Source organism: Akebia trifoliata, chromosome 5 (assembly GCF_017979445.1).
Source record: "Akebia trifoliata isolate Shusen 1 chromosome 5, ASM1797944v1, whole genome shotgun sequence".
Taxonomy (NCBI): domain Eukaryota; kingdom Viridiplantae; phylum Streptophyta; class Magnoliopsida; order Ranunculales; family Lardizabalaceae; genus Akebia; species Akebia trifoliata.
Genome location: NC_141379.1, coordinates 108,293 through 120,617, shown reverse-complemented (window position 1 = coordinate 120,617; position 12,325 = coordinate 108,293). Strand labels below are relative to the sequence as shown.

General features: G+C 35.7%; 1 protein-coding gene across 2 annotated transcripts; it reads left to right on the top strand.

Annotated features, from left to right (window-relative positions):
• Positions 1-12,138, top strand: LOC147400723 (forkhead-associated domain-containing protein / FHA domain-containing protein). 2 transcript variants are annotated; one of them, XM_086441707.1, is made up of 13 exons: positions 21-128; positions 273-1,695; positions 2,209-2,343; positions 2,456-2,600; positions 4,084-4,386; positions 5,198-5,459; positions 6,077-6,243; positions 6,377-6,487; positions 6,752-6,803; positions 6,891-7,000; positions 7,110-7,238; positions 10,468-10,557; positions 11,277-12,138. In XM_086441707.1, the coding sequence occupies exons 2-13, from the start codon at positions 383-385 to the stop codon at positions 11,811-11,813; spliced, it is 3,354 nt and encodes a 1,117-aa protein (XP_086297833.1). In that variant the 5' UTR covers positions 21-128; positions 273-382; the 3' UTR covers positions 11,814-12,138. The 2 variants fall into 2 exon arrangements, with proteins under 2 accessions (XP_086297832.1, XP_086297833.1); XM_086441706.1 differs by having other exon boundaries at positions 1-1,695.
• Positions 12,139-12,325: the final 187 nt, after the last annotated feature.

Sequence of the window (12,325 nt, the reverse complement as noted above, 5' to 3'; positions counted from 1 at the left end):
CGAGGGAAAAAAGAAATGGCGGGAGTAGGGTTTTCAGTTAGGGTTGCGTCTACCCCTCTGTTAACATTCGATCACCATTCACCACTCCATTCGTTATGAAATTTTCTGTGGCTTCTTATCGAAATAAGGTTATTGTTTTTTGTTTTTTATTTTTATTTTTTAATTTTTAATGCTGTGACCTCATTATTTTCATGATTTAAAAAAAAAAAAAAAATTTAATTCTTCATCACAAATTCTTTAATTCAATTGTTCTGAATTAATGGAAATTCAAGATTCCGCTAAGAGGCAGCGAAGCCATGTTTTTATCCCCAATTCGACTCATAAGAAACGGAGAATTGTTGTAAAAGCGGGGTTCTTCTATCTAAAATCTATTGGTGCTCCCATGTTTTCTTCGAGCACCAACTCTCCCTGTAAATCTATTTGTCTGAGGTCCGATCGTCTCTACACCATTGGTCGTAATAGTCGGTACTGCAATATTGTCTTTGAGGACCGTCGAATCAGTAAGCGGCATTGCCAGATTTTTTTTGATAGTTTCGAGCGCAGGATTTTCGTTTCAGATGGTTTCTTTTTTCCTTTTAGTTCTGATTTGAATGAGATTAAGAGACGATTTCGATCTCGATTGGAATGTAGAGAAACCCCGGTAGGATTTAAGGTTAATGCTTCTTTGAATGGGATTTTTGTTAATGGTATTAAACTCGGAGAAGGCACAGTCATGGATTTGTCTGCTGGTGATGAGGTTTCCTTGGTTTGTGGTAATGAATTGGATCCAAGTTTTAAGATTAAGGTCGGGTTTGTAATGGAAAGAGTTTTCTTCACTGAGGAGCTTTTGGGGTGTAATGAGTTCATTCCGAATGGATTGTCGGGGTCGGGGGGAGAAGTAAAAACCAACACAAGAAACTCCGAACGACAGAAGGAAGTAGGTAAAGGAAGGGTTATTGCTTTTAGTGAAAATGGGTTCTATAAGGATTTTAGACTTCATACTTCAAAATATGAAGTCTTGGTTGCCCGGGCAGAATTTCTTCTGAATCGATCTAAACGGATATTGCATAGTGTTGATCCAAGATTTTACAACCGGGGATGTATGAATTTGACTAGAGAAAAAGAAATCTCAAGGATTAAAAATGGGTCACCAGTCATTAGAAAAGAGAGTCAATTTTTGGATGTGGTGCCAAGTAAGTTTGTTGAAATTTCAATGTCTACTAAGCCGCTGATAAGAAGTAGCAAAAAAATTAGTGGGCAAGAATCACTTCACCTCTGTAGTTTGTATGCCAAAGGGAGTTCGACAGATGAAAATTCAGTAAGGCCCTTAAAGGTGAATTCAATTGTGCTTGACACACTGACAGTTGTGGCTTCAGAAGAAAATTTTGTCCCTTCATCTGTTTCCATTCCTAATGATCCCTTTCAGCAAGATGAGAATGGAACTTCTTTTAAGAGTGCCATCGGGAACTGTACATTCAAGGGTCTGCCGTTGAATTCTGTAGAAAAGATTTGTCAAGGTGACGATGGTTTCGGTTCAAAGAAAGACTTGAACTTTGTTTGTTCATCGTCTGGGGAGAAATTCTACCTAAACCGCCTTGACTTTATGGAACATGGTTCATTGGATCAGAATACGGTGGTATCCTTGCCGGAACTTCTTTATCCTGTTGAAAGCCTTACACGCATGTTTATTGCAACATTTACGAGTGATGTTTTGTGGTACATAAAGATCTAAACTCTTCTATTGTTATTCCAGGATTGCATGTTACTTTCATTCTATTGTACTTGTTAGTTTATTTGCTTTATTGGATGCACGAAATTTATAGTTTAACCTCATCATGTTGTATTATGTTTTTTATTTGAACCGCCTGATAGTAATGCTTATATAAGATCGAATATTAGATGATATCCCTTTATCCACACCTTGAATTAGAAGTTCAGTTGTATCCACACATCCAGGTTCTTTATCTGTATTTGTAACTGTATCTCAGGATATCATTCTGTAAGTAGACGTGTGCTACCTATTCTTCGTGTGAAAAGAAACTTCCTAATCCATTTTGTTTTTTCTTGGGATGTTCACATGATTGATCAACTTTTACACATTCACATAATATCAATAGCATTTATTTATTTTTTATTATTAAACTTTTCTTATTCTTTTTTACTTTCTCCTTTTTCACTTGCTTATCATTTTAATTTAGGTTCCCTAATCTGAGAAATGAAATATGGCAGGTTTTTGTCATACTGTCAAGTTCCCAACCATCTACCAATAACCATTGCCTGTCATAACACGGAGAGATGTTGGAATTCAAGCCCTGATAAAAGAACCTCAATGCCCTACTTGGATTTTCCTAACTTAGTAGTAGTGTAAGTGCTGTTGACTCATCTGTTGTTGAATGGAACATGTTCGATGAAAGTTGTTATTGCAGATAGTGGTACTAACCATTACTTCTCTAATAAATGATGTTTCTTCTTGTAGCTATCCACCATTTCCTGATGTTTTAGCCTTTGGTAAAGACCGCAAGAAGCAAGGCATTGCGTGCCATCATCCGAAATTGCTGGTTTTGCAAAGAGAGGATAGCATCCGCGTCGTTGTTACTTCAGCAAATTTAGTCTCAAAGCAGGTGACTATTTCAGCATAAACTTATGTCCTTTATGAGGCTAGTAGGTGCATTTTATTTTTATTTCTATTTTTTCATTAAACTCTAATTAGATCGAAATCATCAATCACATACATGTGTCTTCATATGCTTCTTACTACACTATTTATAGTGAATTCAGAATTTGTTAATAGTAAATCTATTATATTATTTGTAGAATGATATTGGAAGATCTTAAAGATAAGTTTGGGTGTTCTTGTTATTTGAATTTTTTTTATGAAAGTATGTTTGGTTTTTTCCTATTGTTATTAGCATTAGTTTACAATTTCCAGAGTAGTTTTATACTTCTATTTACAGTAGAAAATCAATTTATTTGGAGTTTAAATTATTTTAGGAGTTGTTTGGAACTTTGGCTAGTTTTATAAATAAATGTGGATGTATTTTATGTATTTGGCAATTGACTTCTAGTGAATTGATTGATTTTGTAGTTGGAATTTTCCTATTGTTTTTTATTCCATCGGTTTGCACTTATGGTAATGTTTGGAGTCGTCCAGTGCTATTTTATTTTTTGGTTTAATTTCTATGCAAATCATTCATTATCTATCAGTTCTCTACTTCTCTATTTTATTTTCTTGTTTTCTGTTTGGCCTAAAAAAACAGGATTCTATGATAGAATAGTTTTTTCTTCCTTTGTTATATTTTATTCTATTTTTCTTTTTTCTAGAGATAATATTGTCATCCTAGTATTCTTTATTAGAAATAAGAAAACCTTGAGAGTCGTGTGAGACAGCGCACTATTTCTTTTTTTCTCCATATTTTTACCTTTTTGTTTCTCATTTTTCTCTTCTTGTCTTCTCCAATCTTACCCCCCAACACCCCCGGTGGCGGCCTCTCTGTCTGCAAGGTTTTGAGCATAGCCCCATTTGTGTGACTGTTAACGTAATCAAACCCAGATAATATTAAATAGTTGAATTGTCCATACTGTCAATTGGCAACCTATGAAGATTGGGTGAACCCCTAACTTGTAGTCCATCTAATAGTATGTGAACAATAGTCCCAAAATTGATAATTGTACACTTATGCAGAGATGGAGAATGACAACAAAATTTAGTTGGAAATTTTATGGAATGCCAACTTTTGCATCAATTGGCGTAATGCAAACTTTATTGGTTCATTCAAGGCCACTGTGTCAATGCTCAAGAAAGGTGTCTGTGATTGACTGTAAAACATGTGTCTGATTCTAAGTGTTGTTGGTAAAACAAAATCCACCAGTAAAAGTCTTTCATCATTGCAGTGTAGGAATTTGAGAATTTAAAAATAAAAAATAAAATTCCCTAGCTGATATATTTGGCTTTTGTTAAATTTATAGATCTTTATAATTTGGGCCTCTAATGTTTTATTTTCTCTAGTCCTGCAATTAGATTTTCTTGTTCAATATTCATATGCTGCATCTTTTATTATGTTTATGCTTATTGCATTCTCATATTAACTTTGTTGTCTTTGGCAGTGGAATAGCGTGACCAATACTGTGTGGTGGCAAGATTTCCCTCTTAGAAGTGTTCCGGATTATTCACCTCTTTTTACCCATCGTACTGATGGGGAACCAATTGATGGCTTAAAATCTGATTTTGCTGCTCAGCTGGCTGGATTTATGGCATCTCTCTTGGCCGATGTACCTAGTCAAGCACATTGGATTATAGAAATGGCTAAGTATGACTTTGGAGGGGCCGTTGGGCACCTAGTTGCTTCAATCCCAGGAATGCATATGCCCGACACTCCATATCCATCAGAGTCCATATATTGTCTATCTGTAAGTAGTTTTATTTTTCTCTTTTGAATAACCATAATGAGGGCTGATGAAAAGTTGTGATATCTTGTTTAAGTATGAATTAGATTTGCTTATTTCCTTTTTGTGTGCATGAGCATGGGTAGGGGCACAGATCAACTCTAAGCCCAAGTACTACTCAGATTATGTTGGCTGAGCAGAAATTCAAAAGTAGAAGTTTCATACAAGTGATAATAAAAGTGAGAACAAAAATAAATGTAGTTATTTAAGTAATATATGTAAACATATATTTTAGTGGCCAGGTTTCTTGAGGGTTCAGACCTAGCCTAACCAGACTTTGGACCAGGCTCTGAAATTCCAACCGTGGATGACAAGGTCCACCTCAAGCCTGGTCCAAGATTGATTGGGCTAGTATGTGCTGGGTTGGTCCTATCTAAGTTGCACCCCTTGTTTATGGGCGTATGACAACTGTTCATGTGCTGGAGCTCCCAAGCATGTGCATGTGTACTAAAAGAGAAGTTTCATGTCTTAATGTATCTGCATATTTTATTTAAATGTAATTATCTTGTTCTTATGTCTTTTGGCTTTGTTTTCTATCTCATATATTATAATTAATGTACTCTCTGAATAACTGAGTGAAAATTTTCCAATCTTTTATAATGGATGGGATGGAATCTAAAAAAGAACAGTGGACTGGCTAGTCAGGATTCTCTCATCCAGGACTGTTATTTTGAACAGTGTGGGCAAGTTGACTTGACCACTATTGGTGACCCTTTTTCGCAAGCTTTGAGATTGATTATTAACCCTCATTTGTGCTCTTTCAATTCTTAATCAGGCTAATCATTCTGCATTGCGGTCAATTGGAATGAAGTTCCTTGGTTCTGTTGAAGCATCTGTAGTTGGTTTAAACTACCGTTTTCACACTGCGGCTGATTCAAATGGTGCACAGCTTAAGAAACTGGCTGTTTTCCTTGGAAAGTGCCAGGAAAATGCATTTGGGCTGTCAGAAGTTGCATTAAGAAGAAATACTACTATACTTGCAGATACAAATGCTGTGAGTGTTCTTGCTTGTGACCTAGATGAGTTCTCTGAGGGAGGTATATTTCAGAAATTTTACTTACACCTGGTAGATGATGTTTTTGGGCTCTAAGTTTTTTTGTTGCCCCATGTTTCCATATGTTAGTTATTATTTTTTTTGTGGAAACAATGTTTAAACGGGGACATTTTTATATTTCAGCAATAAAGCCAGATAAACACATGGAATAAGTTATTCCCAAAATTTGATGGCCCTTTCACCTATTTAATAATAATCGGATTGGAGGTTCTTGGATGGCTATAAGTGGATAGCTGTGCCACCTGGTTACAATTTACAGAAAGTATATTGAAAGACATGTCTTATTTCGAGAAAATCTTTCAATTGGGGTGATCAGCCTCACCACATATGTTCTCTGTCTTTGGGGATCCTCATTCCCTGTAAAGTTTTTCTGGAATCCTTCATAGTCGAGCTCTAATTTACTTGAGGATTGGAATATCATGACATAATCTTGTAGAGTTCCAGAATGTTCATGGAAAATTTTCTTCTCCAAACAACTGGATTCCTCCATCATTTTGTCTGCACGTCTTAAGTCTTTTTGGTGTTTCTATTTGCCTTGAAATTACTTTTACTATGTTGTGCTGTCTCCAAATAATTCTATTCCAATACCACTTGGACCAGATTACATTCAACTGGGGTTTCTACCAAGAAGTATTGCAAAGTGGGTTGCTCCTTTGCATGATGCTGGCCTTTTCAGTTTCTCTGCATACATTTATCCTAAAGAAGTGCTCGCAGCTGCTTTAGGGGGAAGTAACAGCAAAGTACAACTTATTATGTATGTGTCACAGGCATGTTCTTTTTTCCACAGAAATCTTTATTGAGATCCTTAGCTTACTTATTATTCGACTATGTTTGTGTATCATGATAACTTTAAAGTTGTACATATGTAAAGGCTATGCTGGTTATTATAATCCTTTTCAGGGCCCCAACTTTTGTGAAATATCAAGTTTGATGCAACCTGAACATGTTGCTGCCATATGCTCTCTTGTTGCATCGGTGCGGAGGTGTGTAGGTCTTTGGCGCTTACAAGAGGTAATAATGATGAAGTTAACTATATAGTATTTTCCACTATTTTATTTCTTGATTATTTGAGTTCTATGTCCAGGTCTGTAATTTAAGATTTTGTTGCCTGTCTCATTCTCTGCATGCAAATATTTTTGTTTATAATGGATAACCTATGTTGTTTGTGGACCCTGTGCTGGTTTATCAATTTCTATCAAGTGACCTTGTTTGTGATTTAATTCTTTCTCATCATACTTTTGCAGACCACTGATTTTCCCCTTTTTTTTAAACAAGGTGTTAGGTCAATACAAGTGGCCTGAATTACAAGAAACTGATTTTGTTTATGGTGAGATTTTAACATATTGATACATCCGCAAGCAATTCAAGAGCATCTTTGCTAATTTTATGTTTTCAAATGTGTTCTATTGTAAAGGTTCATCCTCCATCGGGACATCAGTCAATTCACAATTTTTAGCAGCATTTTCAGCAGCGGCTGGGAAGAGATCACTCCAATTCTCTGACTCAGAGGAATCTGATCCGGAGGTAACGTACCCTGTTGTACCCTCTGATTCAGTGTATCCATGCATGGAAATTTTTACTTATGTGCGATGTTTATTCATCGATTTAGTGGTTCATTGAATGCTTTTGACAGTGGGGTCGCTGGAATGCCAGTGAAGAGTTAAGAAAACCATCCATGAGGATCATCTTCCCAACTATTGAGAGAGTAAAAGATGCTTCTTGTGGAATCTGGGCTTCTAGACGGATGCTTTGCTTCTCAGAGGTACGAATATCATGGCCTTTATGTTGTTGAATACATAGTGTTAAAATTAGCTAAATCTTTGGCTAATTTTGTCGAGATTGAGAAAAGTGCTACACTATTTTTGAAAAGTTGAAATTTAGGACTGAAATTTCAAAACAGATGAGAAGTGGTTGTAACACTTGACCCAAAATATCTACATTCATGTGCTTTTGGGAGGTTCCTAGGTGAAAAATGACTATTACATTAAAAAAATTCTAGCTAAAAGTTAAAACAGTCAAAGATCAAACACTCCCTCAAGTTCCAGATATTTAAGTTTCTGTTTGTGAAAACTAATTTTTTTATTTTTAGTTTTTAAGCTGCAAATGTACAAGACTTATTTGATGGGATTTTAGGGGTGTAGATTAAAATTTGGAGAAAGTCTTCTGATTTTTTTTAAATTTATTTACTCAATTGAAAAAGAAAATTTCATTTACACAAATGTCATTATCTTTAACAATTCCCTATAAATTGTCTCTCTTGTTCATAGATAATATGTTTCATAAGTATGAGTGAAATACTTAGCATTTGCATGTGTTACTTCAAATGACTGTTTTTATGGTAATGAGTTAGGAATGTTTTTTTACCATGCTTGTTCTATCATTTTTTTGAAACATCAAATATGTTTTTCAACATTTTGGAAATAATTCTTCAAATTGATAGTCCTTGATGTAGTTTCTAATTATAATTAAGATGAAGTTAAAGTTTAGTACCTTTACTTGAGTATACATTCAGGTATGTTGCTTAGGTATATGCACATGCAAAGTAATGTCATGATGGTGGGTTGGCATTTTTTTTTATACATGGGTATCCAGACTTAGTCTGACTAATCCCATGGTGGGTTTGCATTATCATTATGACGATCCTTATAATAGCATTACATTATTACAATGGGAATCACTAGTCATGTTACATAACTACAAAAAAACATGTTTCAAAAAATAAACATGAACTAGATTAGAAATGGTTTGACACTTAATTAAAATTAAAATGGCAATGACATTGTTGTGGAATGATAATAATGGTGGTAGAAAGTATCATTTGGTGAATTGGAAGATGGTTTGCACTCTAAAGAAGAATGAAGGCTTTGGGATTAGAGGGCTTAGATTAACTAATAAGGCTCTCTTAGGCAAAAGGCTTTGGAGATTTAGGGAAGAAAGAAACAACCGGTGGAGGAGGGTGATTCATGCTAAATATGGAGAAAAGAGGTCTCGTTGGTATAGTGGTGAGGCTAAAGGATCTTACGGGTGTAATGTGTGGAAAGGTATTCTGAAGGGTGTTGATAGTTTTGATAGGGAGATTAGATTTAAAGTTGGGTTGGGGGATAAAGTTAGATTTTGGGAAGATATTTGGTGCGGTACTTCGTCTCTAGCTACTCAATTTCCATCCTTGTACACTTGTTCATTGAAAAAGTACAACACTGTGAGACAATGTTTGATTCGGGTCAGTTATACAGATTTAGGATCTGAGGTTCAAGAGGAACTTCAATGACTAGGAGTTAACTGAGGTCATATCTCTCCTAGATCTTCGTAATTCGCTCCAATTCAAAGAGAATTAGTAGGACAGGAGGGAATGGTTCAAGGCCAAGGACAAGAGGTTTTCTGTTAAATCCTTTTAGAGATTACTGGGCTTCTGTTCCTGTGGTCCAAGATGAACAAAGCTTTAGAGGAAGTGCGCTTCCAAGATTTCTTATTTAATTGGGAAACCATTTGTGATTAGCTTCCAGCCGTGTAGTTTTATTTTCTTTTTCTGGTTCGCTTGTTGTGTTGTTTGGGGGCTAACTCAGCCTCCCTCTCATCTTTTCTTCATTTATAAAATTTTATACTTATAAAAAAAAAAATTGTTTGCTTCCGTTGTGTGAGGTCTCTTTCTCACCGTCCATCATTTGGTCCGCTCTTATACCACCCAAGGTTTCCTTCTTCTTATGGCTTGCCTCTTTGGGTAGAATCCTAACCTTGAACATTTTGATCTCTCGAGGGTAGATCATCCCAAACTTTTGTTACCCGTGCACGAAGAATGGGGAGTCCGCCAACCACATTCTTATTCATTGTCCCTTCTCATGTGGTATTTGGATGTTCTTTTTATCTCGTTTTTAGGTGGTTTGGGTTTTCCCTCTTTCTCTTTTCGCTCTTTTGGAGGATTGAAAATTCAATATCTTCTCTTCTAGAAAGAGGTATCTTTGGACTATCCTTCCTTCGGTCATTGCTAGGGTCTTTGGAAAGAGCGCAACAACATAATGTTTCAGAGTATGGAGAGCTCATCTCATATGATGATTTTGGGGTTACTCTTCTTTTGGTCGAAGATGAGTAAGGACTTTGAGGGCGTGTGCTTCCAAGATTTTGTTTACAATTGGGATACCATTTGTGACTCGTAGCCCCCTTTGGGCATGTAACTTTATTTTCCTTTGTTCCTTCTTTTGTTTTTGGATTTTTTTCTTTCTTTGTTTTTGGCGTGTTCGTGTTTTTTTGTCTTGTTGTTTGGGGGCTATCTCAGCCATCTTTTCTCCTTTCTTCTCAATGGATATTTTTATATTTATAAAAAATATATATATTTTAAAATAACATTGTTATTTCAAATTTAAAGATTATTATTTTTTGAAAATGTTATGCTAAAATAATTTTTTGAAAATATCATTATGATGGCTTCTATATGTTCAGAATGTAACAAATAACACGTTGGGAGAGGATTGTTACCATGATATTGGCTGTTGCAATGGTGATATAGTGGTTTTTCAAAACCATGGTATTTTGACATGGGTAGTCCAAAGTCCCACTTGGCGAACATTGGAAAAATATAATATTTGGATAGTCCAACATATTTTGATTAGTTTATCTATTATTTGATAATAGGCTGAAATTGATTTTTATAATGGATATACAATGTGTCACTTGATGAGAATGTGTATCATATAATGCTTTCATATAGTTGTGCAATTAGAAATTAGAACCTAAAAATAAATTTGTAATACAGAATGGAAAAAAGATCAGAGATGTCATACCTGAATCTGTGGAATGTCACAGTTGATGCCTTTTGCAATCAGAAGTTTTTACTATATAGACGAATCTTCACAACATAACTATAGCATGTGTTAACTATTATTTCTTCAACCTGGTTACTCACTCACTACTATACATTTTCCTTTAATAAAGATATTATTCCTTTGTTGTTATTTGTTTAATATGTACTAGTCTATGTTGATTGTTACTTTTTTCAGAGGACATGGCAAAGGTTGAGATCTGTAGAAATTCTTCATGATGCAATTCCCCATCCAAATTGCAGAGAAGGATATCCAATGCATAGCAAGGTTAGTGTTCTTTATTTCACATGGATGATTGGGTTATTTGTTTCACAGATATGCATGTAGTTCACCATGAAGGTGGCCTACGTAGGAAACAAGGAAAACCATTACACAGAAGTTACTTGAAAAGGAAATTGTGGAATTTTCTTATAACAAAGTAACCCTTATTTCTGCAAAGTAAAATGATTAGCTTATTATTGTAGAAGCTGAGAATCAACCATAATCAATAGCGATGCAAACAAGAGAAAAACAATAAGAAAACAATCCCATTCACGCACGACAGATTTATGTGATCCAACGGTTATGTTCACAAGCAACAATGATCAAAATGTTACAAAAATATAACCTGAAATGATGGCTTATATAGGAGTCACAAACTCTAGTCCCAAAGTGACGAGGAAAACCTGATATGGAAGTTTACTTGAAGGAAAGGGTGAAAAGTTCTCAATGGGAACACTTTCAGCTACCCATGAATTTTTGGGCCCCACATTGAATTCAAGACACCCAATCCATAATTTAATGATATGACATAACTAGGAGCTGCAATTCCATTGGAGACTGGAGTGTTAGGGGCCTCTAATTGTGAACCACCTTGTTCGGTGAATATACACCCTAAAACAAGCCATTTAACTGATGAGTTTGAATTCTGTTGCTGCAAACAAGCACCCTCTTTATATTTAGTTTATTTGTCCTAATTGTTGTTTTTATTTCACTGTTGTTCACAGGTGGCAAGAAGACGCTTTCAGTCAAAGACATGTCCATACTCTTTTGGATGGGTATATTGTGGATCACATAATTTCAGCCCAGCTGCCTGGGGACGTCCAATGTCTACTTCTGGTGTGAAAGTGGATGGAGCTGCTGAACCCACCTCTTCTTCTCTGGGTTCAAAACTTCATGTCTGTAACTATGAACTTGGGATCATCTTCATTGTCCCCCCACCATTAGATATATCCAAGGGTATCAACAACCAAAAGAGTTCAAACTTAGATGATATAATTTTACCATTTGTCCTGCCTGCACCAAAATACCAGCCTAATGATAGGCCAGCAACAGCACAGGCCATGAGGGAAGCCTTAGCTAAACTAGAAGAGAATGAAAATTTTAAACAAACAGTAGCTGCAGGGGTCGAGGATATGGATGAGGAGATCCCAGATGAAGATGAGGAAGTGGTTGAGGTGACTGAATATGTTTCTGAGGAGAAAGAAGAGGAGAAGGCTTATGCGGAGACACTTTGGAGCCAAGTGGACTCATCCCAGAGTTGATAAGGTGTTACTGGTCAGGATTCACAGGCTTTAGTTACTGGAAGGGCCATCCAAAGCCAGCAAAAGATGAAACAGAAAATAAGGGTCGGGCTTCTTGGCTTGAAGCATCCCGAAGGAGAGAATTCTTGTATTTTTTTACAGTTTTAATAATTTTTTTCAGATTAGATAATGTTGTAAGTAGAGTTAAATTACAGGATCACAGGGTATCGATGTAGTCATACAATCGAAGAGGAAATTGTATTACAATACATGTACATTTGATCCGAATAACTGGGGTGGGGTGAATCTTGTTTCGGTTTGAGACACATATTATAATTTTTGGGCATTACTTGATCCAACTCTAAAATTTTCTTCTTAAATTACAGAACTAAAGAAGAGCAGTAACTTCTTAATTTCAAATGTTCAATTGGACCATTAAAAATGATGAGAATTTGATAGCCTTCACTTTTTTGAAATATATTTCAAGGCCAATGATGGGACTGGGACCAGTCAATGGATCTGTTTAGATCGGA